We start from the raw sequence: 27311 nt of genomic DNA, 5'->3' as shown, positions 1-27311 counted from the left end.
TATACACCACTTTTTTTTTTTGCCACTGAACATTACATTCTGGGATCATAATTCGTAGTCCTCTCAATGCAGTATGCTTTTCTCGATCACTAAATTTGCTCGTTTCCATCAGTACCTTTTCTTCTGAAATCCTTGATCTGCATTTTCAAATATATGGAGAGTGCAACTTTGCTGATTCCATATACTAGGTCATGAACCATTGAAGAAAGAGCATCCATTCAAGGAAGGGGAGCACACTGACGTGCATGGAAATTTAACCGACAGGATGTAGTGTGTTAATAAAAGGGGTTTATATCCGATGTTATTTATGCATGTGGGAGCCTCTGAGTGGGAAACAGGTGTATCTGATTTGGTCATGCAGCTCATCTTTTGTCAAGAGTTGAAGATAGCTAGAAAACATACTACAATGCTTCTGAAAACGAAACATGCTTGATGTGCCCGTTTTGTTAGGAAATGGTACAGCCGTACAGCTAAAAACAAATTGCTTTGTGCTGAGCTGATGAAGTACTAAAAAATGTATTTATCTTTTCGTTACTATTCTTTTGCACCGTGTGCTCTGCCTCTTTCATAGAGTTTTAAAATTTTCCAACTCTTCGAAATGTACCACTCATGGTGATCTTTTGAGACGGAGAAGCTTGTGGATGGGACCTTAATTACTAGTTCTGAAACTATGGTATACCATAGCTGTCAGGACTTAAATTGATTTGCCTTCTTTAGGCATAGCTTCCAGGTTTAGTAAGGTAGTAGCTAGCAGCCACATTTTCTTGATAACTTTGCATATGTGCCATCCTTACACATGTGTGGATTTCGTCAAGGATACTCAAGAAGTTAGCCCTTCATCAATTGAAAAGTATATTCCTTTCAAAAGGGTAATGATGATGCACACTAGATAAAGTGCTTCATGTTCATCCCATATGTGCCCTTTGCACAGTGGATTTTACTTATGTTATATATGTCAACTTGTTAGGTACTTAGGTCCTTCCGAGAATAACATATAATTGTAATATTGATATTATATCTCTAAGAGCTCAGTAAGTTTCTTTCTGTAGAAACCCAAGTGCTCTCCCAACCTGCTATCTTTTTGCATTCTGAAGCTGAAGCTTTGTCGTAGTAATTACATTTTCTTGTGCACATGCCTGTAACTTTAATCCATACTAGTGAATTCATCATCTCCATGGGAACCTTTCGTCCCACCCTTTGAAAGTGTATCCATATAATCTAAACAGCTTCTTTTTCTTGGAAAAGACAGACAGTGAATCAGCATCAAGCACTACCAGTCTACCACCAGCAGATGCATGTGGGCCATAGCCAGTACCACGGATGGTTCCGCCTACCTGACCGTGCAAGTCAGTCCACTTCTCATCATCCTTTGTACGTGCAAGTGCAGCTGCGCAAGGTACCTACAAGTATATATAATATATACCCAGTCTCCTCAACTTGCAAGTCTGGGCTCTTAACCAAATAGGCAGAATTAGCAGAAGCCAGCTGATGCAAATGAACAGGCTAGAAGATCTGACACCTGCTCCATCCATGCCGATGCCGATGGAGCATCATTCCTCAAGGCCTACGCTGGGGTTTCCCCTGGGGACTGCTCTCCTTCTCCTTGTAATCTTCTCCCTCAGTGGCATCTTCTCATGTTGTTACCACTGGGACAAGCTCCGTTCCCTACTCCGGTCTCCGCATCCTGTGATGTTCCAGGAAGGCCAGCATACCGTCATCTCCTTTGCGTCATCACCGAGCAAGACAGCTTCTGATCACAAGGTAGTAGCACGCTCTCCGCACACCCCATCTTAACATTTTCTGGAAGACCATTTCTTGTTAACTTGAGCCAAGAATGATACCGTGTCTTGTTTGCAGAACGAGAAAGTGGGAAAAGAGTGTGGTTTGCCCGTTATTATGCCTGGGGATAAGGTCCCCAAATTCTTCGCGAGGCCCTGCCCTCATGAGATGTGTTTGCCTGAAGCAGAGAAGAAGAATGAAGTTGAGTTGCAAGCCAGATGTTCGGTTTCATGAAACCATTATTATCTGTAAATGAAAACACACTTAGCTGTTAGCGGCTTATGATGGCAGATTGAGTGTATATATGCATGTTAATAGATTGTCAAAACATTCCATTCTCTTTGTGCTAGATATTTTTATTGGGGTCTTTTTTGTTTGATCTATTGAGTTTGAAAGGAAGATTTCTTCTAACAAAACTTGCCCAACCATCGGCCAGTGTTGGCTCCATTGGAGGCGCAGGGATACCAAGAGCCGAAGACGAAAGGTGCCTTAGCTGCGTAGAGTACGAGCAGTCCCAGAACATTTGTCTGGGCTGTCCAATCCAAGCCGCAACATACAGTCTGGGCTGTATCTTTACATCACATACACATATCTCTGACGTGCCAAGCATCTGGAGGTGGTGCAGATCGCCGCTGGCACCAATTGATGCGCTTTTGTTAAAGCGGTAATGCGTGCCGATGTCTTTTCTCAGCTTGAATTGAAATATTGCTACGTAGGTAGCCGTTCAATTTATTTGCATGAAGCTTTGCCTGTAGTGGCGTGCACGTCACTGGAATCCATTAACGCTGGCGCTGCAAAGGATCTAAAGGCAGGTAGGTACAGCAGCAGCAAGTGCTCTGAACCGGGACGAAGAATTGGTTGTTTCCGATGGAGATCGACGGTCCAGCATCATATTCATATCAGCAGCAGCAGCAAGAGATCGACGGTATGGTGCCTGCCATGAACGACAAGGACGAGCCGACGACGTACGGCATCGGTCGCCGGCGTTGTGGTTGGCTGAGTAACGAACTCATGCAGGCGACAAGCTTTGTTACCGCGTACGGTGCGATTCATATATAGATTCTTTGGTTGAACAACAACAAAAACATGCATCTAGCTCTTGATGACATGTATCTATCATTCAGCTGATGAGCTAGTAATGGAATGAGAGTAGACAGATAGATCATCAGCAACGAGATTGCGACCTGGAGTCGACGGATTGCAGGTACATCTACTACGTTTTTTAAATAAAAATGCAAATATATGCACTCATATTGAAAAATTTTAAATCTAGATATTGCGCACTTCAAACGGGTGATATATTTAAAAATAAAAAAAATTTGCGTTCCAATGATCTCAAAATTTAAAACATCATAAAAATTGTCATGAAAAAATTACGTGATGTAGAGGATTCTATCATCTAGCTCTTTAAAAAATTTCAAACAAAATAAAAAACCAATGAACGACAGGAGTCTAGATTTGCAATTTTTCAAAATAAAAGTACATATTTGAAATTTTTTATTTAAAAATGACAATATTCCAGCTACTACTTAGAGCCACAAGACTAAAGATGACGGCCCAAAAAGGTGCTGAGCCGGCCCATCACTGGACAAGACCCGCTTACATCTCTTCATGGGCTTCAATGACAGATGGGCCTTACCAATCCCATTTTCCTTCTCGTGGTAGGTAGGCCCATACAGACGCGTCCCCGCCCGCGGTCAGGAGGGAGGCCGCGTCACCTCCCGACACGGAACGCGGCCACCGCTCTCTCCATCCGCTTCGCCGCACCACCCCGGCCCCGGCGACGGCGAGCGATGATACTCCGGCGGATACACGGCCGCGTCTTCCGCCGATCCTTCTCCCCCGAATCTCTCCTCGATGCCGCCCGCGATGGGGCATCTCGCGCGCTGGCCTCCGCCGGGCTCCCCCACCGCTGCCTCCACGACGCGGCGGGGGACGGCACATCCCCAGACCACCGGAAAAAGCCAGGTACCTCGCGATCCGATCCCTCTCTTGTTTTGTTCGGCGCAATTGGTTGTGTCGCAGCATTCTCGTAGTCCAGTACACTGCCGATCGATCATCGCTTGGTACCGTTACCCTTTTTTATTTTTTTGGAAACATCTGGCAGTTCTAATTGTACGCTGCACCGGCACGCCATTCTTGATCGGTGAATCAGACTTCCACTAATCCCGGACTAACTTGGTCCGAAGTAAATTTGTGCATTTCATATGTTTTCAGAGTTCAAATTTTCTACTGTATGTTATTGATGCGCACCTTTTAGTGATTACCAGCATCGGGGATTTTCCACAACACATTCAAATTGGTCACGCTTCCCCTCTGGAAAAATAGAAAAAAAATGCATCTGCTGTCTGGTGTTTGACATGCTGACACTTGCATTTACCAGATTTCATTACTATTTTCCCCCTTAATTTGTTTTTCTCATACTCTTATGTTCTATCTGAAGGTCCTCTTACGCTCTACAGGAATCTAGTAAGCCAAGGGAAACTCACACATGACAGTTACCAGGAAAATGTTGCCTCTGAATTACACAACTTACTTAGAAGACTTGAACATTATGAGATGGAAATGGAGGATTACCATGTAAGTTGCAAATTGCTACGTGTTTTCTCAGTAATTAGTGCCTTCTGTATTTGTTCGGTAAGATTTCTGTTTCACTTTTGCGTTACATAAAGTGCAGACAAGGCTGTCAATTTGGGAGAATAGCAGGGAAAAAGAGAGGCGAAAGCTTCTTGTTGAAGAAGCTGAAGACAAACAGCGTGGCGGTGTATGGATAGATGAGAAAAGGGGATTTCTTGACAAGTTGGTTATGCGGTAATATTTAGTATCCTTCCTGAAATTTATTCGTCGTGGAGCCATTTAACTCTTGAGTGTGCTTACATGTGATTTCGTTTAACGTTATGGTACATCTGTTCGTTTGAACCTTATATAATGATAGTTTAGTAAGACATGACGTATGTTTCTTATGTCCTTATCATTTGTTGATGGTGTTCTGTTTCTTTATTGTGATTTATCAACTCTCGCAAGAGCATTTAAAGAAAAATGCGTACTCTCACGAGAACAATATAATTAAGCTGTCAAAGCATGTCAGGTTTTAAGATTGCTCTATAGATGAACTGTACTATGCTGATTGTTGTTGATTAACTTGTCTTTTGGTGATTAAATCCAGGAGAAGAAGGGGAAGCATAGAACCTGGAGTTGGAAAGTGGGTCTCATACCTGAACCGAGAGAAGAAACTAGATACAGTGGTAGGCCAGAGACCAGTCACACCTATTGCTCCTAAAGGATTGTATCTATATGGAAATGTTGGAAGTGGTGAGCTACCTGAATCATGCAGCATGCTCAAAATAAGTGATTTCTAGTCTGGTTGAATCCCTTCTCTCTGTTAGTTTTCCATCATGGCCTAAAAATGAGAAAAAGTATTTATATTGGGTCATTGTCCTACATTTTTTTATGAAAACAACTGTGAGCTATTTACCATGCTAATATTGTTTGTTTTCTGAATGATTATTCTATCACTTATACTAATCTCAAGGAACAACCTGTACATAGGGAAGACAATGTTGATGGACATGTTCTATGGGGCCACTGAAGGTGTTATCAAACACAGGAGGAGGTTTCACTTTCACGAGGTAAATTCTTTACTATTTAGAATAATTAATGACTGTTTATTCATTCAGTCTTAACCTGATATAGCTATTGTATCTGGAGACCAATTTATTTGATTGAAGAAAATTTTCATGGCTCGCAATACTGGCTCGACACTGTCTGAACTGTATCTGTGATCTGTTAGGCACGTGCCCGTGCACATGCACGTCTATCTGAACTCACTTACGCACGTGTGGTTTGGCAAGCCGGTGACAACATAATTTTATAAATTAACTTGGTGTCATCATATTTCAGTTGCAATCTTGTTGCTTAGGATTTGCATAACATTGGGGTGCTCCTTTGATGCAGGCCATGCTTGAAATACATGATCATATGCATGATGTATGGAAGAGGCGCGATGATGACAAATCTATTCACTCAAGTGCTTTCAGTTGGATATCAAGCCTCCCTTTTGATGCAAAAATTAAGGAGTGGCTGATCGGGGAAGAGAAGTATAAACAAGAGACACAGCAAAAACATATCCTTCTAGCGGTTGCTGACAAGTTTCTGATTGATAGACAGGCAAATAAAACTGGAGCAAGCATTCTATGCTTTGATGAGATACAGGTACCTAAACTGTCAAATGTCGAGGATTGAAGTCTTTTGCCATCTTAAAGAGAATTGCCATTTCTTTCATAGCATTTATCAGCTTGGTTATTGGATTACTTAGAAAAAACTGGGGAAGTATAAAGTAAGATTGGCGTTGGTAAAGAACATTGGCTGCGTATGCCAACATCACCTAGCATAGTTCTTACTTCAACATGTCAATAAGTTTTGATGAAGCTAATGCCTCACTGGCGAATTCTACACTCAAACTCTATCTCATGCAGCAATATGTGCAGAATTGACGGTCATATTTTTTAGCTAGGGTCTCCTTTTTCTTTGAACTTTTACATACTCTTTTTACTTACTATGTTTATCATAATAATTTAAGATCCTGCAGCAGTGGGAAGTACCTAGTTGTCATTGTTAATTCAATATGCTCAGTAACCGGGCTTTTTTAGCTACACTGAGCAAGCACATTTGTGCAGACCATCGATGTATTTGCTGTTGTGGCCCTGTCTGGCATTCTAAGCAGACTGTTAAGCACAGGGACTGTACTCGTAGCAACCAGTAACAAAGCACCTGAAGATCTGAATCAGGCAGGTTCCTCTTTAAGTGTTTATTCTTCGTTTTCCTTATTTTTTGTAATTTATGAATTATCTATATTATCATTTTTCGCAACCTTTTCAAGTTAAGGTACTGTAGTACTGCATTTTGATCTTTTCATTCTTTTTCTGTTGGTTTTATAGGATGGAATGCAGAGGGACATCTTCCTTGAGTTTTTATCAAAATTAGATGAAAACTGCAATAAGATTCTTGTTGGAACTGAAAAGGACTACCGTCGTCTAATTCCAACAGAAGGCTCAACTCAGGTTGACTTCCATTCGTTTCTTTATTATTTTTGAAATTTGGCTAGGGGTGCTAGCATTCAGTTGAGGAGGAAGGCACCTAGGTGATCCTAGGATTGGTAAGGGAATGGCACAACCTCCTTACAAATTGTATAGCAATGTATGAGATCTATGACACTTGATCTGCATAAATCTGCGGCATTTTTTGTTCTGGAGATAACCTTGCTGCTTGTTACATGAGCTTTGAATGAAGTGATCTATTTCCTGTAAAAGCTTCAACATAAACAAGTTAGATTATTCCTGGTACCATCTGCAATATTAGGTTTATCTTGATCAAATAACTAAAATTTTTCTCAATTGTCGACAGGTTCACTATTTTTGGCCTGTCACTTCTGACACTCGCAGTATGTATGAGGATACATGGCGCGACATAAGTAACCAAACAGGAGGAAACATTGTTTCTGTCACCATTCCTGTAATGTTCGGGAGGTATGTCCATTGGATAAAGCATCTCGGTACCAATAAAAGCAAACTAGATTAATTTCAATTTCATGACAGGTCTATTGAGATTCCTCGAAGCTGTAATGGCGTGGCAAGGTTTGACTTCGAGTATTTATGTGGTCGCCCCGTAATCTCTCTCTCTCTCTCTCTCTCTCTCTCTCTCTCTCTCATTTTTATATCTGTCTAGAGTACAAGTTGGATGGGAAAAACAAAACTATCATGGCACTTTCAGGTTGACAAAATAAGATAGTATCCCTGTTTTTTAAACCTCCTTTACTCCTAAACTTTGAACTGAATTCTAACGTCAGTATATGCATATTTTTAATTATGGAACAAGAACTGATCAGACAATACATAAATATATAAGACCCAATACGATGTGCTTTTATCATGTAAATATAGCAGTGACTCTTTTTCATTATCTCCGAGAGCACAGTCGCTTTTCTTTTTCCTAATGCATTGCTCATTCCTATACTTAATTTTCAGGTTGGAGCTGCAGATTATATAGCAATAGCTAGGAACTACCATACAATTTTCATATCAGAAATTCCAGCTATGAGTATGAAAATTCGTGACAAGGTATTCCTTCACCTGTTGCTTTTTCTGCTTTCTGTTTAGCTGGAGGTAATATGTGTAAGGGAATGGAAGTTTAGTGGTCAGGGCTTTAAAGTTTCTTGTTTGGTTGGTGGGTATGAGAGTTCAGTTGCAACTGGTAGTCTGGAGCCTTCAGAAAACAACAAAGTGAAATATGTGCTCCCAAATAAAACAAAGTGAAATGTGTTCTCTAGAAGCATGTGGCAAACTGGAAAAAGCAAGATATAGATAGGATAGGATGGAATGATAGAGGACAGGTCGATTGAGTTGGAGAGCTTTCAAAGGATATTGCAACATGGAAAACAGAAAAGTTTCATTTGTTTAATTTACCATAGATATCTGAATTGACATGCAGTAAGCATTAGTTAGTTATAACTCTCTATTTTACTGAAGCAGTAAACATTTGTTTTCCCCCTTGTTTGCTAATATCATAACTCATTTAGGCAAGAAGGTTTATCACGCTTATCGATGAGCTGTACAATCATCACTGCCGTCTTATATGTCTAGCTGCCTCATCCATTGATGATCTTTTCCAAGGAACTGAAGAAGGACCTCTTTTTGATTTAGAGAGGTAACGTTGATAACCTATTCCTGATCATGTAAAGTCATGTTATACAAATTTCAATTCAATATGTGTGCCTTGTACATTCAACGGTAATAGCAACCATATATATCGTCTTATCTCTTCATCTTTACAAAGACCATGAACTGAAAATATGTCTCAATGAGCTTTGTCATAGGAAAATGATTGATTGAGCCGTGGGTGGTAGGGAAAATGTTTCTTATACAAGGTCATCTGCTACATTCGAAATATAGAACACTGCGGGCATTTGAATTGCACTGGAATTGATCATGATTTCTGACATGGGAGGTCATGTTATGCAGTTTTCAGTTTGAAACTGAGGCCGAGGGGACAAAGCTAAGGAGAGATGTTTTAGCAGGAGGCAATGTTGGCTCGGGGCCTTCTACAGCTGGCCTAGTGTCAATATTGTCCGGTCAAGAAGAGATGTTTGCGTTCCGCAGGGCGGTAAGTAACGGACGTTTTTACCTTGTTGTGTACAAATAGTTGCTACTTGCGTGAGATAATTCATAAGTACTGATGAAGTTGTGTTAAGACTATATAGTTATCATCTTGTAGACAAAACTCAACTGCTCTAAGCTCTTTGCTGATTTCGTTGAGTCTTTGAAATGGTTTTACAGTAGTTGTGATGGCGCATCTTGTTTTGCAGATATCTCGGCTTATCGAGATGCAGACCCCGCTGTATCTGGAGCGTGTCCAGGATGTCCATCCCTCCTTCCGACTGCTGGGTCATGCTCTTGCACGCAACAGTGCTGTATCTCAGTCTGCTCCGTCTGCTTGACAGGCAACACAACACTCCCTCTGCAGCTGTATCGTCATTCTCTTCAATTCTTACATCCGGACTTTATTCATGTGAGTATGTGACAAAGCAATAATGTTAGTAAACACTATTAGTGTTTTTTTAGATAAAGAAACACCAGTAGTGCTTATATCGAGAGAACCTATGTACAAATAAAACGGTCGGGATGAGTGATACGATCAAGTTGTTATGATATCTCACACATGACACATCCAGAGCTTTCTGTCCAATGTACTTCGTGCCCACCTGCTGGCCCGCCAGCGTAGCGACGAGAGGCTGGGCACCGTGTGGACAGTAAGGTTTCTCTTTGGACTGCCAAAAAAAAGACACATGGAAAACCATGCGATGCGGAGTAACTCAGATGTAAAAGACTCTTCAGTGAAACCTTTCACTTGGAATTCAAATGACAAGAAGATCTGGTAAGGAAATAATTTCTTAGCCAAACTTAAAAAGACCTATCCCTACTTGTGATTTGAAATGAATAATAATTACACTGCAGAAGACAATAGTACCACGATAATAACAATGGACATCACATCCTGCTCCAGTAGAGGAGACGGAGAGAGACTGCATCGGATTCTCTTTGTTTCCTCGTGTCCTTGCGATGCCCATTGAATAATACTCTTCACATGTCCATGCCACCACCGCCCATAAATCGTTTGAATTGAAACCAGTGATGGTCGATACGGACTTGATTGGGATCAGTTCCCTTTTCTTTTTCTTTTTTAATAATTAGTGAGGGCATGCATGCATCCACTGAAGCTTTTCCTTTTCTTTTTCTTTTTTAATAATTAATCAAAGGGCATACATACATGCATCGAAGGATTTTTTTAATAATATCATTTTATTAAATTGTAAAAATAATAGTCAAATTCAAAAATTTCGGCACACGGAATACCGACAAAGGATTTGTCAGTATTTTGCATACCGACAACCTACGTGGCACTGAGCTCGGAGGCCTATCAGCATATAGAATACCGATAGGTTGTGGGCATAGCTAAAGAGGTGTGCCACATAGGATGTTCGTGCAGCGTACTGGCCTGTCGGTATTTCGCGTGCCGACAGGTGACATGTCATGATCTATTGGCACGCGAAATGCCGACATGTATCACGTTAGGTCTGTCGGCATTCCGTGTGCCGATAGACCTTTATATAAGTGGCTGCCGATTTCTCTTTCATGTAATATTTACTAACATATGTAACCTTTATGTTAGGTATTATAATAATTGTGGTTCATAACTATTATTGTTTAAAAATATAGATTTTGTATCCTCCTAACGCTACTTAAAAAAAATTACACACATAATTTTACATCAATTAAATAAAGAAATATCGACAAAATTACATCGAATCAATATTAGCAAAAAAATAAACCACTATATGATATCATTTGAACAACTCTTTTAACTTCTTTTATAGGATCCACATTGACTTTTGGCATTGACTCGTTAAATACATAATATTATTCTAATTATTAATAAAAATCTTTCAATAAATACATTATATTCTCCTAATTATTAATTAAAATCAATTAAAAAAAGACAGCTGACAGTCCTGTTGGCATTCCATTTGCCGACAGCCCTGTCGGCTATCCGCTATTGTGACACCTTTGTTAGTGTCTATTCGGATGTTTATCGCACGTGAAATGGTGACATACCGTTGGTCCGCATTTCGCGTGCCGACATGCTCTTAGATCTAGTGCCACATAACATATCGGCATGTGGAATACCGATAAATCTTTTATTTTAACAATTTTTTAATAAAATAATATTATTTAAAAAATTCTGCATCGAAGCTGGGCGGCACATGGTCAGGTCACTCCATGTCAAGTGTACTACTTGATTATTGCCTTGAACTCATGCAACCGGTACTACTTACTATTCCCATCTAATCTAGTTAAAAAGGAGTGAAGAATAGGTTAGGAGAGGAAGCAGAGGGGAAGGTTTCGGTTGTGCCGGTGATCAGATGAATGCATGCATTGCAACTTGCAGCTGATGAAGTGCGTGAGGGCTTGCTTCTCCTGCTCATCGCCATGTGTGGATTGTGTTTTGTTCTGGGAATCTTTGCTCCGTCTCTCGGGGCAGATATCTCATCGATTTTGTTTAATTGATCGTCTAGTAAAGAATCTCCAAGTGGTTGCTATATAAATACGAGCAAGAAGACTAGACGCGCGATTCAAAATTCAAATTACTCTTACAAATACGAGCAAGCTAGACAAGCGACAGCAACTTCATGTGCTTGTTTGTCAGTATTTCCTGACAACTTCAAGTAGCTGCTGCATCCTGCCTCCCAAACACGACGCATGACGAACAAGAAGCACACGCCGCGTGCCAAGCAAAAGAGAAACCGGCTTCTTCGATCCCCGCGGCCTCGATCGGAGTATGTCCGAGCTCTTTTCTTTCATTTCATTTTGTTGGATATGAGCACAGCTTTCAATAGATAGTTCTAGCTATTTTTTTTCCTTTCAATTAATTTTATATCATTATATGCATGCATGCATGATCATCTCATCGGTCCCCTTGTTGAAGTTGACATCACACACTGTGACACACAGCACATATATTCTATGGATGCAACAGAAGTTATCGAGAACCTAAGCGATGTGCGTCATCGATCGAAAAGTAAGGAGGACAAGGCTGTTGGAGGTAGATGGATGTAAGAACCAACCTGCAGCTGCCAAGCTTTATCTTCTTCATTTATTCCTAACCCACTACTACTTCACGTCAAATAATAATAATAATAATAATAATAATAATAATAATAATAATAATAATAATAATAATAATAATAAAAGAGCCTGCATCCCTCGCCAACTTGGTTCAGTTTCCTGCTGCCCTACCCGAAAAACAAAATGGTTTCCTTCTGATTAAGGTCCCATTCGTCTATCAAGGCGTTTTTTCCCCTTTTGCTTGGCACTGGAGCTAGGAAAATAAATTAGTACACACCGGCCGGAAAAAGAGTACCAGGAATATAATGTGATGCCATCAAGTCACCATCCTCGATAAATTACTTAGGTATAATTCATATTCCAAATATTTAATGCCTATAACTTTCTATACACAGCCATTAGAAAGACTAATCGTGTATTTGAATAAACTGCAAGAGTCGCAGCCGTAACCAAGAATTAAAAGAACATAATCAATCGTGTGACATTTCATTGAACAAACAGGCATATGGATTTCTATGCTATTTTGATAGTAAAATAAATTTTGTTGGACAATAAAATGACATCAACCCAAGCAGCAATCACTCTACCTAAGATATCAAACCGATCGAACTTGTGTCCTGATGCGCTCCCTCTAGTATAAGGTTCGGTGTGCTAGATTCTACATCGATCAAATACTATTTTCTCTCTTAGACTTTCTAGCTTCCTAAACCTTAGACCACTCATACCTTTCTTCAAATTCCGCCCAAATTATTCGCTCAAACCAACTGCTACCCCATCATAACCTAGATCCATCGCCACCTGTTCTCTTGACCATTGCAATTCCAGTTTAGATCCACGACGACCCCTTGTTTCCCGTTGTGGTGGCGACGACCTTTACTCACTGCCTTTGCCTTGACCATCAACGTGTGGGAACAGTTACCATCAGGCACGCCCAACATATATATATTTTTGCTTAGGTTCGAATCAAAAGCTTATTGGTTCAATTCGAATAATCTTTCCAAAGCTTATTCAGTTGTAGTAGCAACGTTGAATGGAACTACGTCGTCTCTCTGGGCTCATTTTGGACATACAAATTGGAGACGCGGTAAACGCCAACCAACAGTGACAGCAGACAGACGATTCCTCAACCTACCAGTGGCAGAGCATGTAAATTTGGGAGCCTCATCTCCTGGCCGCTGCCTATAAATGGAGGAGGACAGCTCCTCTCCTCCTCTCTCCCTGACCTGACAGGTGGAGTGTCCGAGAGAGAGAGAGTTGAGAGGTGGGAGCCAGCCAGCCAAGCCGGGTCTCCCCTTCCTTCCTCTTCGCTCGCACACCACCAGCCAGGACAGGCTAGCGCAGCCGCCGAGCTCTCTGCTGGATCCTCCACCCGCTACGGAGCTACTCTCCTCTCTCGTCTAGTGGAGTGGGACTCGAGATCCATCCATCCGGCCCGGACGTGGGTGGGTTCGTTTCTTCTTCCCCTTTGTTGGCTTGTAAGTAGTCCATCAACCCTATCTTCCTTGCTTGGATGGATTCCCTTGTTGTCGGCCTCTTGCTCTCAATCAGATCCAAATTTCTCTATGTCTCCATCCCCACAGTCAGTTTGTAGTGGATTTGTGATTAGATTCTTCTTTCCATCGCTTAAGATCGACACTAGTTGGCACCACAGGACTTGGCTGGTTCCCTACTAGTAGATGCGGGCGCACTTTACTTTCCGAAAAAACTGGGGGTTCGTTCAGCTGAGCCCCCATGCGCCGCCCCAAGTCCGCCACTGGCGACGAGATGATTGGGACGTTATTATTGGCTAAAAATGCGTTTTTTTTTATCACGCGGCTAGATTTTTTTTTTTTTTGGACTATCTGGGTACACATACGTTACAAAACGTAGATGGCAGCATCTAAAGGTTGATTTCCTTTTTCAATCTCCGTGTGTGATTGGCTATACCAAATGGCGGAATTTTTTTATCAAGTGCCACTTTGGCATGGAGATCTGTTTTCTAGTAGATGCCGCAATAGCATTATGACAAATGGTTCATTTAGTTTTTCGAAATCAGGATCTTGTAGTGGTATATATTGGTGGCTTGATGCTTGTTGATCCTTTCTTGCAGAAGGTAGAAAGATTTAACTGAGCGAGCGATGGACAACCTGTGGCATCTTGGAGATGAGCTCCGTGGGCAACCAAAGGTGGTGGAGGACCGCCAGTGGTCTCTCATGACGTCGAAGCTGGCTGAGATTACCAAGTTCAAGGGCGAGAGGGTGAATGACCTTGACTATGCGCGGATGAACACTGTCCCTGATGTCAAGCAATGGGATAAGATGTCCTATCACCACGATGAGAGCAGGATGGACCATCTCAATCTTGGCCTCATGAATTTGGATCTTAAAATGAATGATCTGAAGATGAATGAGGCTGCCATGAAGAACCCATTCCACAACATGTCCTGTAACATGAATCCAATGTACCCCAAGGGAAGCAATGGCAATGTCAATGCGTTCAATATGAATGTTGGGGTGAACAAATATTTGAATACTCCAAATGGGAAGGAGGCAAATGGAAAAAACAATGGTGGTAACAGCAATGGAAGCAACAGCAACAGTAACAGCAATGGAAACAGCAACAGCAATTCTGCCATTGACAAGCGCTTCAAGACATTGCCAACAAGTGAGATGCTACCAAGGAATGAAGTTCTTGGGGGATACGTCTTTGTCTGCAACAATGATACCATGCAGGAGGATCTCAAAAGGCAGCTTTTTGGTATGTGTTACCATATCTCTTGATAATTTATGCTACATATTATTCTGATATATTAATTTTAAACTTGCCTTTTGATAATAGCATCTCAAGATCTTTTGCTCTTCTGCAGGTTTACCAGCAAGATATCGTGATTCAGTCCGAGCAATTACTCCTGGTCTACCTCTTTTCCTCTACAACTACACGACTCATCAGCTTCATGGGGTATTTGAGGCGCGTGATTATCTCATTTGCTGGTGCCTGCAAATCATCTCTGTGAATTAATTGAACTGTTGTTTCCCTGTCATACATAAGATATTGCTAGACATAAAATTGTGCATCTGAGGAAGCCATATGCAGCAAAATAAGAGATAATATTGGGCTTTCGTGCATTGTAACCATTCTAAATGGACTGTTTTTAGCTTGCCTTACCTTTTTTTCCCCTTGTGCCTTTATTTGTACATTCTTCGAACCAATAATTTGTTAATATCCGGTTCAAAAAAAATTTGTTAATATTTGAAAAACTTTCAACTATAAAGCATAATCTTGGTTTCCCAGATACTCTCCATAATATGCAACCAATAATCATGAATGTAGCATACATGCATCTCAAAATTTAGGTGTACTACCCCTCAGCCATGCATTGCACTCTTAATGGGCCTGCTTTAGTTAGTATTTCATTCCTGTGTTTGTTGCCACTAATTCTGTATGCATTATTTTAGCTTCTCCAGTTTAGAGTTAATTTTATCATGCCCCTAGTCTTGTATGCTTTTGTGCAATGTTGATTTATTCGTGCACCATTGTTTTGCATTGTTTTATGGTTGGATGTAGCTGTGCTTCTGTATATATCTAGCTCAATAGTCTTTGTTGTTGGCCCATTTCTGTTAGCTCATTTAATCCACATCTTAGTTAGAAAGAGCAAATAAGTGTCTTACTTTGATTCCATAGATTTGTGTTTTTTTATATTGAAGTTTTTAAGGCCACATTATGCCTCAGTATAAGTTTAGCAGCTTATGGTCTTTTGGTTTTTGAAATAAATTTGTTTAGGCTGCCAGTTTTGGTGGGTCTAATATCGATCCCACTGCATGGGAGGATAAGAAGTGTAAAGGTGAATCCAGATTCCCAGCACAGGTATTGACAACATTTTAGCATATGTTTATTCCTCATTTCCTTTTGATTTCATGCTGACATCTTCATCATATTAGGTGAGGATCCGCATTAGAAAGCTTTGCAAGCCGTTGGAAGAGGATTCCTTTAGGCCAGTTTTGCACCATTATGATGGCCCAAAGTTTCGCCTTGAGCTCTCCATTGCAGAGGTATATAGCTTGTCCCAGCTGCTGTGCTCATGAATTATGCAATAAAAACTCCATTCTACACTGAAACTTTATTAACATTTTGCATCTTATGCTGTCATGATGATCGAGTTTGTTCAGCTCCCGCTCCATTCTACATGCTTGATAGTTTTACTAGTTATGTGGTTCATTTTTATAGGAATGAAACCAAGGAAGAAATTTTATTCTTGCATGTGTAAAAGTATGCAGCAAATTATAATTGATTTTTAAATCACAATCTGACGTCTCATAGCTGTGTTATGCTGCTATGTACTGCAGTACATTTTGACCTCTGCATTAAGCATAGTCCTGCCCCTTGTTTTTTTTTTTGAGGTTACAAACACACGCTAACTACTCGTGCGCACCTGCGAGTCTTAAAACGCGACTCGAACCTGGGCGGGTTGGGGCGTGCCACTCGCACCCAACCACCGAGCTACAAGCTCGGACACAGTCTTGTCCCTTGTTTACAAGCTTAATTGTGACTTCCTTGGTGTCTCCTCAGTCTTCTGCAATTCTATGCTATCTCATATGCATTGCTTGTCGGAGGTTGTTTTTTTCTGCTAATCCTTTCTTCTGACAAGTATGTTAATCCGCTGTTTCGCCCACCACATGGTAGACAAACTTGTAGGCATGGAAATTTATATTAGATTTGGGCCCATCTATTTTATTTTCATTTTTGCATCGTATTATAATTATGCTGTCTGTCATTATAATATGCTTAGCATTTTACAGCAGAATATAAGTTCATTTTTCTGAAAAAAGTGTGGCCATGTCAACCGTTCTCATGAAATTAAATTTGCAGACCTTGTCGCTGCTAGACCTGTGCGAGAAGGAAGGCATTTGAGCTGGTGCAGAGGTGGTTGCCTTGAGTTTTTAGTAAATATCATCCTTGTATGTTTTGTGGATGGTGGTTGGCAATGTTGTTTAAGCGCAATCTGTTGGTTTCTTTTTCCCTGGAAGGAAGGAAAGAAGGACCTGGTACTTGGAAGGCCCCTCTAAAGCTGTGAGCCTGCCTGCTTGTACGTTGTGTCGTCCAAAACCAATCAGTCTTGGATATGTGTGTATGTTTTGCTACTTAATTGCGTGTCGTAGTAGAGTATACTGAGCCAGAATGGAGACCCCGAAAGATGGGGCCCGCCTGTATACTGTGGAATGCTTAAGTTAAGATGTATCATGACGCCCCAAAGTAAGGGCCGATGATGTCGTTGCTGCCAGTGTGTTTGTGTTGTACCTTCAACCCTGCATTTGCCTCAATGCTGCCTTTTCTACTCTCCGTGTTTCTTGTTCATGTTACATATGTTTCGTGTATTGTGTTTACCTTGGATGCTTCACGTTTGATTTAGTTTGTAATGTGTAAACGCAAAAGAATTAAGTCAAGTTGCCGCGCTGTTTAATAATAATGTGCTGTCCAGGTTGTGTTGTAAGGTGCACCAACCAAACTTAGGGTGTCAACAATAGAGAGTAGATAAGGTGGTTCGATTGCATCAGTTGAACTGCTCTTGAGTGACAGGTTCGACAGGTAGTAGCAGCGGTTTTGTTGGTGAAGTGTCTCGATGTGTTTTCAGTCTGTATCAGCTAGAACATCCTGAACCTATGCTGCTCTTATCGGAGGGTATAATGTCAGCACTCAAAAAGCTCAGCTATGCTGAACATGTTGAACCGTCGAACAATCAAATGGATGTAAACCGTCGAACAATCGAGATGTCAGCTTGACGAGAACATGTTGATGTTTTTGCACCCCTTCATCTCTGACAGCAATGTGTGTTCATCTGTTAAAGAAAAGTAACAAGGGAAGGAAACTGAAATTCTAAGGTAAAAACTGGTAGCTAAGAGGATCGTATTGGCGCAGCATCCTACAAAGTCCCGAATGAAAGCATCCTACGTCCCGAATGAAAGAGAGATGTTCTTGGGGGTGGTTGTTGTTTCAAATAACGACCACCCAAAATCGTTCCCCATGATCTGGTATTCTGGTTTCACTAAAAAAAAATCTAGGAAAATAACAGACAGGTAGCAAATACAATAGAGCAGCATCATACAAACTTTTATGCTCAAATGAATTCTTCGGAGGGAGAAGTCGAAAGGACAAATGTTCACGGGGTGGTCGCTATCTCAAATACCGACCACCCCAAACCATCTCCCCGTCGATGGTAGGACCCAAAATCGCCACAAAAAATTATGTAAAAAAGTTTGCAGCTACGGATTGAATTGTTTAAGTGTTGTGCAAAATTTCAAACTCAACTGGATTCAGAGGTTGGAGAACTAAAAAGGAGAAATGTTCATGAGGGTGGTCATTATTTCATATACCGACCACCCCCGACACAATTTCCCTCGCAGTGCGGAAGGAGCTAGTGCCGGTGGCACGGGAGAGGGGCGCGACGTAGTGCATGCGCCCTCGACAACAAACACGAATCGCCTGCCCGTGTTCTCTCTTTGCTCTACACCATGAGCCGTGTGGTCGGTCCTTCCCTAATGTCGTTCACCACGAACACTATTGTCCATGCGCTGGAGTTGGTGTTGTTAGTTGTAATTTAATTGAGTTCTAAGTCATGAATTTTGAGTCCAAGCAGGATTTAGAGGTGCAAAGTTGATGCTTTTGCATTAGAAGTTCTATTCAATTGAGATCAAAGCTGTTTGTGCTTGTTGAATCTGAAGCTAAAATTTGTTGGCCTAAGGATCCTTTACTTGCACTCACAAGCACATAGAAGAAGATGAACGACCACTCGCAACCACTGCTGACCACTCCATGAGTAGTCCTCGACTAGTCATGACCACTAAATGAATACTAGCGACAACACACGATCACATTCTAGCACTAGTTGCAGTAACAACAGAAGCACACATATGCAAGAGAGATATTTGTGCCGCTCAACCACCATGACTTTTCAGGTTTTTTTCTTCTCTTATTTATAGACTCAAAATCCTGCATATGGACTCCAAAAGGCACCCCATGCTCCGCAACTCGCGTTGTGTCGCACGTCGCAACCATCGTGGGGCACGAAAGTTGCGCATAGTACAACCCATGTCTAAGTCCTACACCTGCCCGCATGCCCCATACAAGCATGTCAACGTACATTTGACTCAAAAACATAGAAGCGAAAAAGAAAAGAAGCTATCAGTAACAAGTTATTTCCAACAGACTCCCCCTAATCTTATTGTGCCTTCTTGATCTCGACTATGCCAATCCTTGCACAAAGCTCCTGGAACCGAACGCGGCCAAGTGATTTGGCGAGGATGTCCGCAAGTTGCCATTCTGTTTCGACAATCTTGAGTTTGATCTGTCCTCCATCGACACAATCATGAATGAAGTGATAACGAGTGTCAATATGCTTACTCCTGTCATGCAGGACTGGGTTCTGAGTGAGATGGCAGACTTATTGAACACCATCAATGCCGGTGCTCAAAGCTCTTCATCGGAGAGATTGCGCAGCAGCCGAGCGAACCAAACTCCCTGGCAAGCCACCGTAGCCGCAACAATGTACTCTACTTCACATGTGGAGAGTCCGACCACAATATGCTTCTACGATTGCTAGGAGATGGGATTGTGGCCGAGGAGAAAGAGAACACCGGTCATGCTTTTACAACCATTAAGGTCACCGGCCATATCACTGTCGTTGTCCGTCAGCACCAGTGCGGCTCCTCCTTCCTTCTTATAAACGACGTCGTAGCCACAAGTACCAACCACGTAGCAGAGGATATGCTTGACCGCTGCGTAGTGATATTTCTGTGGATCCACCATGTACCGGCTGATGTACCCCACGAAGAACGCGATGTCCGATCGTGTGTGCACTAGATATCTTAGACCACCGAAAATGCTCCAGTAGTGCGTCGCGTCAACTGGCGGTGTCGTGCTTGCCTTGGAAAGCTTTAACTGCTCCTCCATCGGTGCAAGACACGGGTTGCACCCCTCTATGCCACTTCTCTCCAAGAGCTTGCTAGCATAAGCGCTCTGGCAGAGCGTGATGCCACCCTCCCCCTGACTCACCTCAATACCGAGGTAGTAGGTGAGCAGGCCAAGGTCACTCATGTGGAACATCGACGTCATTTCACGCTTTAGCTTGTCGATGTCGCCATGGCTTGGCCTAGTGATGATCGTATCATCAACATACACACCGGCGATCGGTAGCCCTGATCTTGCGCGGCGCATGTACAGAGCGTGCTCGCTGGCACACTTGATGAAACCTAGTGTGGCGAGGCACACATCTAGCTTGGTGAACCAAGCACGAGCTCGTACAAAGCCTTGTGCAACCGGAGCACCTTGTGCTCTTGATGCTCGACGACGGAACCTGGTGGCTGCTGCATGTAGACCTCCTCGGCGAGCTCCCTATTCAGGAACACAAACTTCACGTCCATGTGGTGGACAGACCAGTCCTTGTGCGTCGCCAGTGCCAGCACTGCGCGCACCAATTCCATCGCGTGATGGGTACATACACTTCTTCAAAATTGACACCCTCATGCTGAACGTAGCCTTTCGCCATGAGTCGTGCCTTGTGCTTTACCAGCTCACCGTTCTTGTCGCGCTTGACCTTGAACACCCACTTCAACCCGATCGGATGACATCCAATCGATGGGTCGACAAACTCACATGTCATGTTGTCCTCAATCGACCGCATCTCCATCCAGCATCATGCGGCGCCAGCACGATTCACGGTCAACCTCAATGAAGGTGGCTGGCCCCTCTGCACTCACCAAGTGTAGCTCGTGCTTGTTAAGTTCTCAGGCCGCCTACCCACATGGCATGGTGTTGCGCAAGATGTCCTTGACGGTGCGGAATCAGAGCGGCTTGTCATCATGCTCAGCATTGAGATATTGGGATGTATTAGCCAGTGGCGAGGCGAAGCAAGTCGATGCTGGTCACCCTAGCATCGCAACAGGTGGGCTTGACATCAGTGCGTGAGTTGGAGCAACTGGCATTGCCTCTGACCTCCAGTACTCTACGTACTCGATGGTGAAGTTGATGTTGAGACCTGTGGTCGTTGGCTTATCTGTCGTCAACCAGTCCCAACACCTGCTCTCATTGAAGACCATGTCATGAGAGACGTGAACATGGCATGCTCACGAGTCGAACAACTTGTACGCCTTGGACCCCTGCTCGTACTTGAGGAACACCATTGGAACGCTACGATCATCAAGGTTCTACAGGTTCGGCTTGGTCACCTTAGCATGCCACATGCAGCCAAACGTGCGCAAGAGCGAGACATCGGGCTTCCTCCCGTGCCAAGTCTCAAACGGTGTTACTCCACTCAGACTCTTTGTCGGCAACCGGTTGAGGAGGAAAACAGTGGTGGTCATCGCATCTCCCCAAAATGTTTTTGGCATCTTCTTTGCCTTGAGTAGACATCATGACATCCCGACAATGGTCTGGTTTCACCGTTCTACAACACCATTCTGTTATGGGGAGTATGGTGTTGTGAGGTGACGCTCGACTCCCTGCTCGGTGCAGTGCAGTACAAACTCAATCGAGGTGAACTCAGCACCTCGATCAGTCCTCAGCACATGTAGTCAACGCCCGGTCTCCATCTCGACACGCGCCTAAAACTCCTTAATCGTTGCGGCCGCCTTGTCCTTGGTGGTCAGCAGACACTGTCACATGAAATGGTTGTGGTCGTCCACCAACAATAGGAAGTAGCATCACCCGTCGTGTGTCACTAGAGTGATTGGCCCACACATATCACGGTGCACGAGGTCCAAAAGACCCTCAACACGGTAGTTTGCATTTAGTGGGAAAGCAGCACGCACTGCTTGCCAGCAAGATAGCTGTCGTAGACCTCGTTGACATGGTCGATCGTCGGCAGACCGCGCACCATCTTGGGGGTGTGCTAGCTTCTTCAGCGCGTCGAAGTGCAAATGACCAAAACAGGCATGCCAGAGCCACACCGCGTCATTGTGCCGCACGGCTAGGCACACTGGCCATGTGATGTTCAATTTTATTGTATACAATCGATTCTTGGAGCACATTACCTTAGCAACAAGACAACGCTCCCGATCGTGGATCCGTAGCACTCTCCCGTTGATCAACACTTGGCAGCCTCACTCATCGAGCTGATCAATGCCGATGATGTTGCTTTTCAACTTAGGGATGAAGTACACGTTCGTGACAGCGCGATGTTCACCGTTCTGGCACTTGAACATCACCGTGTTGCGGCCTTAGATGTCGATGTTGGAGCTGTCCTCAAACTTGACCGAGCTGACAATGTCGATGTCGAGATCAACGAATGTGTCATCATTGCTAGTCATGTGGTTGCTGACACCTGTGTCCAGATACCCCTTTCGCTCTGGCCCTTGCCTTCGCAGCTAAGGTTCACCTTCACGCGCGTCTCGTTGAGCTCGACGCACCCTGAGCGTGTTAGCTCGTCTGAGTTAGTGAGGGTGCACACCTGCGCCATTAGCAGGGTTGGCTCGTCGTGGTCACCCTATGCGAGGTGAGCTCGCTCATTGTGCTTCGGCTGCTAGCAGTCCTTCAGCTCATCATCGTCACCCTAAGCTCGCTCGTTGCGCTTCGATTGCCAGCACACAGATCATCTCCAGCGGAACTGCCCGGAGGATGGCCTCTAGTGCCATCCGGTCTTCTTGTTCCTCGGCGGCACCGATGTTGATGGCATCCCAGAGCCCTCGAGCTTGGAGCATCACTTTCATCATTAGCGACCAATCATCGTAGTTCATCCGAGTGAGTGTTGGATACGTCACCAAGCCTCTAACCTCTCGTATCGTCCGCTGTACCATGAGTGCAAGGCCACCGTCATCACGATTTCGTCCTTGACGTGAAAGGGGAGAGGGAGACCCGCAACGGGGATGTCGCGGCGGAGTTCGTAAAAGCCTCGAGCCTCCCAGAGCTCATGATTCCGACATGGCGTAAGAGCGATTCACTCTAAGCTCTGGTACCACCTGTTGGCCTACAGATCCTTTCCTTGCAGTCACAAGCACACGAAAGAAGATGAATGTGCACTCCACGACCACTCGCAACCACTCCCAATCACTCAGTGACCACTCCACGAGTAGTCCTCAACCAGTCATGACCACTCAGCGAATACTAGCAACCACACGCAAGCACCTTGTAGCACTGGTCGCAGGAGCAACGAAAGCACACATATGCAAGAGAGATATTTGTGCTGCTCAACCACCGTGACTTTTCGGGTTTTCTTTCTCTCTTATTTATAGACTCGAACTCCTGCACATGGACTCCAAAAGACGCACCATGCTCCATAACTCGCGCTGCGTCGCACTTCGCAGCCATTGTGGGGTACAAAAGTCGTACATAGTATAACATATGTCTTGTTCCACGTCTAAGTCCTACACCTACCCATATGCCCTATACAAGTATGGCAACATGCGTTTAACTCACAAATACAGAAGCGAAAAAGCAAAAAACTGACAGCAACAAATTATTTTCAACAAAATTAGTGGTGCGTTTGGTTAGTGGTAATCAGTGCAAGGGAACCATGTACTCCTTGCCACCAAAATATTTTCACCATGGGAGGGACATCAAGCTTCCAAATTTTTGTGCAATCCTTTCCTGATGGAACTGCCGGCACACCTTTTCATCTTGCTGCAGCGTCCATCTTCAACAAGCAAGCGGTGCGCCTTTTTCAGCAAGTACAGATCATGACTCACACCAGGCCTGCTGTAGTCCGACTCTATGCCTGGTAAATGGTTGGATCGGATTAAAGAATCGGTTCCAAGAATCTCAGGCATGATGAACCCTTCATCTGAGGAATAAGTGTGTCATTCAGCATCTCATATACTTCTGCACATCGTGGATGCTCTTGATCCCTTGAGTAGAACACATGATTTGTCGTGTTCACCTCGATCTGACTGAAACCCGACGTCTTCTTCACCCTGCTCCCCCTCATGATCTTCCAAACACTTGCTGTTTCGTCCCACATTCCATGTGATGCAAACACATTGGCCAGAAGCGTGTAGCCTCCTGAACCAGAGGGGCCAAATCTGACAAGATCCTCGCCGACTTCTCTTGCTACCTCTACCTCGTTGTGCATCATGCAGGCTCCCAGTAGCGTCCCCAGAATAGCCTCATCAAGCATACCCTTCTGCATGGCGTCGACTAGTTCCTTGGCTTCCTTTACATGCCCTGCTCGACCTAGAAGGTCCACAAGGCAAGAGTAATGCTCAATGGTCGGTTCTACTCCATAAACATGGTGTATTGATTTGAACATTTTTTGACCTTTCTCGACCAACCCAACATGGCTACAAGCTGACAGCACGGCAGTAAAGGTAGTCGAACTGGGCTTATACCCATGCCTCAACATCTGAGCAAAGCACTGTAAGGCATGGTAACCACAGCCATGGTTCGCAAAGGCTTGCATTATCGATGTCCATGTTATGGCATCCTTCTCTTCCATTCTCTTGAAAGCAAGCCAAGCAGAGAGCAGATCACCGCTTCTCGAATACATTGTGAGCAGAGCATTTCCTAAGGAAGTTTCTGACAGGAGTCCAAGTGTGATGACCAACCCATGAATTTGCTTAACTTCCATTGTGCTCTCAGATATAACTAAGATACTAGTCAACGTGCTGCTGTTAGGAGATACTGCTGAGCGGCGCATAAGTAGAAATATTCTCAAAGCTTCATCCTTATGCTCCTTCTTGGCATATGCCTCAATGACTGTATTCCAGCTCACCAGGTCTTTTGATACCATTGAATCGAATAATCTCTGCGCCTCATTCAGCTGGCCATTATCGGCATAAGCGGTGATCATCGCATTCCATGCCGCAGTATCCTTCTCGGGCATCCTGTCAAAGAACTCTCTTGCCCTGCAAGCAAAACCATTCTTTGCCAATCCAGTGACCATTATAGTCCAAGAAACCACATTCCTGTGTGGCATCCTCTCAAGCAACTGAACTGCTTCATCCACTTTCCCGGCGCTGAGAAAACCAGAAATCATGGCATTCCAAGAATATGAGTTCCTCTCAGGCATCCTATTGAACAATTCCCATGCCTCCTGAATCTGATCACTATCAACATATGCCTTAACCATGACCGTCCAAGCAACCACATTCCTCTCAGGCATTCGATCGAACATCTCCCTTGCTTCCCTCAGCATCCCATTGCTTGCACACCCCTGCACCATCGCCGTCCACGAAACGACGTTCCGAGCCGGCATCACATCAAACAACTGGCGCGCCTCATCCACACGGCCGGCGCGGCAATACCCAGAGATCATGCAGGTCCACGTGACCATGCTCTTCATCGGCATCCCGTCGAACAGCTCGCGCGCGCGGTCGACGCGGCCGGCCTTGACGTACCCGTTGAGCATGACGGTGTCGAGGTGGAGCCCGCGAGCGGCCGCGGGCGCCGCGCGGAATAGCGCCTCCGCGCGCGGAAGGTCGCGGGCCTTGAGGTGGCGGCCGACCATGGCAGCGTAGTGGACGGCATCCCGGCGCGGCGTCTCGTCGAACACGACGCGAGCGCCCGCGGCGCCGCGCTGCTGCTTCAGAGCGGCAAGGTTGTCGTTGCCAGAACGGATTTCGGCGTGGCCTGTTCTTCGTGGCGGTGGGCGTGGCTCCGCGGTGGTGCTGTGGAGTCGGTGGCGCGAGCACTGGAGGAGGAGAGGGAGGAGTCGCTGGCGCCGGCGAAGCATTCGGAATACGCCGGTGGTCCACAGTGGCAGCGGCGACTGTTGAATTTTGGGTGTCTTTGAACCGTCCGATCGTTCCTCCGCGGCCCAGATCGAGGGCGAGAAAAGATGGCCAGTGGAGTTTACAAAAAACGACCCTTCACTGACAAAGTCGGTCACGTTGAAAGTGAACCGACGGCGGCGGCGAGCGGCGAGGAGGTGCAGCCGCCGCTGCTTGGGGCCTGCCTCCGACAAATCACTGGCACTGCACGGTGCGAAAGTGTCAGACCGGTGTTTTCCAAAAAAAAAAATCAAAAAAAAATCAAAATCTTAAATCTCCATCTCTTCCTATGACCCAGTGCCGCTCTCTACAAACACTGCACCGTGCCACGCCACGGTGCACGTTGCAGCCATCCTCGTGTCCCGTGCCACCTGATCTCCACGTTTTATCTCGCGCCCTACGTCACCGTCGTGTCAATATCGTCCCCTTATATAATGAATATTATCACTTCCTCCTCCCTCCCCTTCGAGCGTAACTGTCACCGCCGGTGAGCTCCACAACTTCCCCTCTCTCCCTCTTCCTTTCTTCCTCGAAGCCAACCCGAGATCACCTCCAGACCCTAACACTATCACATACCTTTGCCACTCCTCCAAAGCCTCCTTCGTCGCCAGCCGCCGCCTCTTCGCCGTCGTTGGCCCTCACCCTCGTCGGCCAGATCCGCCCTAGTCCGATCCGAATCCGACCACCACTGCCCTGTCTTGTCTCTCGCCGAAGCCGGCTACCGCTCTCCGTCGCTGACGTGCCACTATTTGCCGCCCTCATCGCCTCTCTCCCTCTACCTCTCTCTCACTCTCTGCTCGATCTGCCTGAGCCAGTCGCCTCTCCCTCTCCCTTATCCTCTCCCCACCTCGCTGATAGGTAGACCTGCCATTTAGCCAAGCCCAACTGCCCTAACTGAGCTGAGCCCAGACCTGACCCGAGTCAAACATCCTGAGTCGTTTCACCGGAGCCAAGTCGAGGGATATTCTGAGGATATTCCTTGTTATTTTTTCTAATTTTCTCTCTCCGACAAAACTTCTAAAGCTCGTTTTTCTTTCGTCCTAGCTTCGTTTTCAACGATTCTCCCACTAATATTTATCTAAATTCGAGATCTACCAAATCATATTAATTTCATATTTTTTATAATTTAATTAGTTTTTAATATAATTATTTAATTGATTTCATGCGTGTGCGTTTTTGCCGTTTGTTGCGTTTGTTAAAGGAAGGCACGTTCGAAGAAGACCCGAAGGATCCGAAGTTTGAAGAAGGAGCGGACGAGAACTTCATCGAAGGCAAGTCCTATACCGTTGATCATATTGATCTTATTTTCAAACACAACCTGTAGGGCCATCGTTTCAAATTATAGCGATATGCACACTTAAGTTAATAACTGTAATTTTAAAAATATGTTAATATAGTTATGACCTAGCTTGTTTATGTCATGACTTGATATTATCACCTTTATTTCGTTAAAACCCTAGGAGGTCTCCAACATCAACTATAATGATTGTTTTGATGAATGTTTGTTTACTAGCATGCTTAGGATTGATTTTCTCAAATGAAAGAACCAGAATAATTAATATGTTAATCATGTATTTTCAAATAATATGAAGTGTTGTGTGCTTGATGTATGTGTAAGATATATTTATGAAAACTCTAGTGTGTTTTTTGACAGGGGTGAGTAAGGTACTCCATAAAGGTGAGA

General features: G+C 44.2%; 5 protein-coding genes across 8 annotated transcripts; 3 read left to right on the top strand and 2 right to left on the bottom strand.

Moving 5' to 3' along the window:
• The first annotated feature begins 1406 nt into the window (after positions 1-1406).
• LOC133913801 (uncharacterized protein At5g65660) lies at positions 1407-2146 on the top strand. Its single transcript, XM_062357069.1, has 2 exons — positions 1407-1761; positions 1858-2146. The coding sequence occupies exons 1-2, from the start codon at positions 1489-1491 to the stop codon at positions 2011-2013; spliced, it is 429 nt and encodes a 142-aa protein (XP_062213053.1). The 5' UTR covers positions 1407-1488; the 3' UTR covers positions 2014-2146.
• A 1316-nt stretch (positions 2147-3462) lies between these two features.
• Positions 3463-9491, top strand: LOC133913799 (uncharacterized). Its single transcript, XM_062357066.1, has 14 exons — positions 3463-3747; positions 4223-4359; positions 4457-4590; positions 4946-5091; positions 5329-5408; positions 5734-5991; positions 6456-6566; positions 6717-6839; positions 7183-7304; positions 7374-7443; positions 7803-7895; positions 8354-8481; positions 8796-8937; positions 9140-9491. The coding sequence occupies exons 1-14, from the start codon at positions 3573-3575 to the stop codon at positions 9269-9271; spliced, it is 1851 nt and encodes a 616-aa protein (XP_062213050.1). The 5' UTR covers positions 3463-3572; the 3' UTR covers positions 9272-9491.
• A 3667-nt stretch (positions 9492-13158) lies between these two features.
• LOC133913797 (B2 protein-like) lies at positions 13159-17268 on the top strand. Of its 4 annotated transcripts, XM_062357064.1 has the most exons (7): positions 13159-13432; positions 14047-14693; positions 14803-14903; positions 15717-15800; positions 15875-15985; positions 16803-16856; positions 16961-17268. In XM_062357064.1, the coding sequence occupies exons 2-6, from the start codon at positions 14075-14077 to the stop codon at positions 16842-16844; spliced, it is 957 nt and encodes a 318-aa protein (XP_062213048.1). In that variant the 5' UTR covers positions 13159-13432; positions 14047-14074; the 3' UTR covers positions 16845-16856; positions 16961-17268. The 4 variants fall into 4 exon arrangements, 3 of the variants coding, with proteins under 3 accessions (XP_062213048.1, XP_062213049.1, XP_062213047.1); XR_009909094.1 differs by lacking the exon at positions 16961-17268 and having other exon boundaries at positions 14803-14926; positions 16803-16860; XM_062357065.1 differs by having other exon boundaries at positions 14803-14894; positions 16803-17268.
• A 2258-nt stretch (positions 17269-19526) lies between these two features.
• Positions 19527-20144, bottom strand: LOC133910843 (uncharacterized mitochondrial protein AtMg00810-like). The gene has a single exon (XM_062353085.1). It carries the CDS (start codon positions 20142-20144, stop codon positions 19527-19529), a length of 618 nt encoding a protein of 205 aa, XP_062209069.1.
• A 3222-nt stretch (positions 20145-23366) lies between these two features.
• LOC133911304 (pentatricopeptide repeat-containing protein At2g35030, mitochondrial-like) lies at positions 23367-25831 on the bottom strand. The gene has a single exon (XM_062353500.1). The coding sequence runs from the start codon at positions 25588-25590 to the stop codon at positions 23659-23661; it is 1932 nt and encodes a 643-aa protein (XP_062209484.1). The 5' UTR covers positions 25591-25831; the 3' UTR covers positions 23367-23658.
• Positions 25832-27311: the final 1480 nt, after the last annotated feature.

This window comes from Phragmites australis, chromosome 3, assembly GCF_958298935.1.
Source record: "Phragmites australis chromosome 3, lpPhrAust1.1, whole genome shotgun sequence".
Classification (NCBI taxonomy): Eukaryota; Viridiplantae; Streptophyta; class Magnoliopsida; order Poales; family Poaceae; genus Phragmites; species Phragmites australis.
Note: the sequence above shows the minus strand (reverse complement) of the source record. Positions and strands in the feature narration are given on the sequence as shown.

Coding starts and splice junctions, on each gene's coding strand:
- LOC133913801 (XM_062357069.1), top strand. CDS start 1,489: ATGCAAATGAACAGGCTAGAAGATCTGACACCTGCTCCATCCATGCCG. Junction 1,762..1,857: donor AGACAGCTTCTGATCACAAG/GTAGTAGCACGC, acceptor TCTTGTTTGCAG/AACGAGAAAGTGGGAAAAGA.
- LOC133913799 (XM_062357066.1), top strand. CDS start 3,573: ATGATACTCCGGCGGATACACGGCCGCGTCTTCCGCCGATCCTTCTCC. Junction 4,591..4,945: donor CTTGACAAGTTGGTTATGCG/GTAATATTTAGT, acceptor GATTAAATCCAG/GAGAAGAAGGGGAAGCATAG. Junction 6,840..7,182: donor CAACAGAAGGCTCAACTCAG/GTTGACTTCCAT, acceptor AATTGTCGACAG/GTTCACTATTTTTGGCCTGT.
- LOC133913797 (XM_062357064.1), top strand. CDS start 14,075: ATGGACAACCTGTGGCATCTTGGAGATGAGCTCCGTGGGCAACCAAAG. Junction 14,694..14,802: donor TCTCAAAAGGCAGCTTTTTG/GTATGTGTTACC, acceptor GCTCTTCTGCAG/GTTTACCAGCAAGATATCGT. Junction 15,801..15,874: donor AATCCAGATTCCCAGCACAG/GTATTGACAACA, acceptor TCATCATATTAG/GTGAGGATCCGCATTAGAAA.
- LOC133910843 (XM_062353085.1), bottom strand. CDS start 20,144: ATGCGCCGCGCAAGATCAGGGCTACCGATCGCCGGTGTGTATGTTGAT.
- LOC133911304 (XM_062353500.1), bottom strand. CDS start 25,590: ATGCTTCGCCGGCGCCAGCGACTCCTCCCTCTCCTCCTCCAGTGCTCG.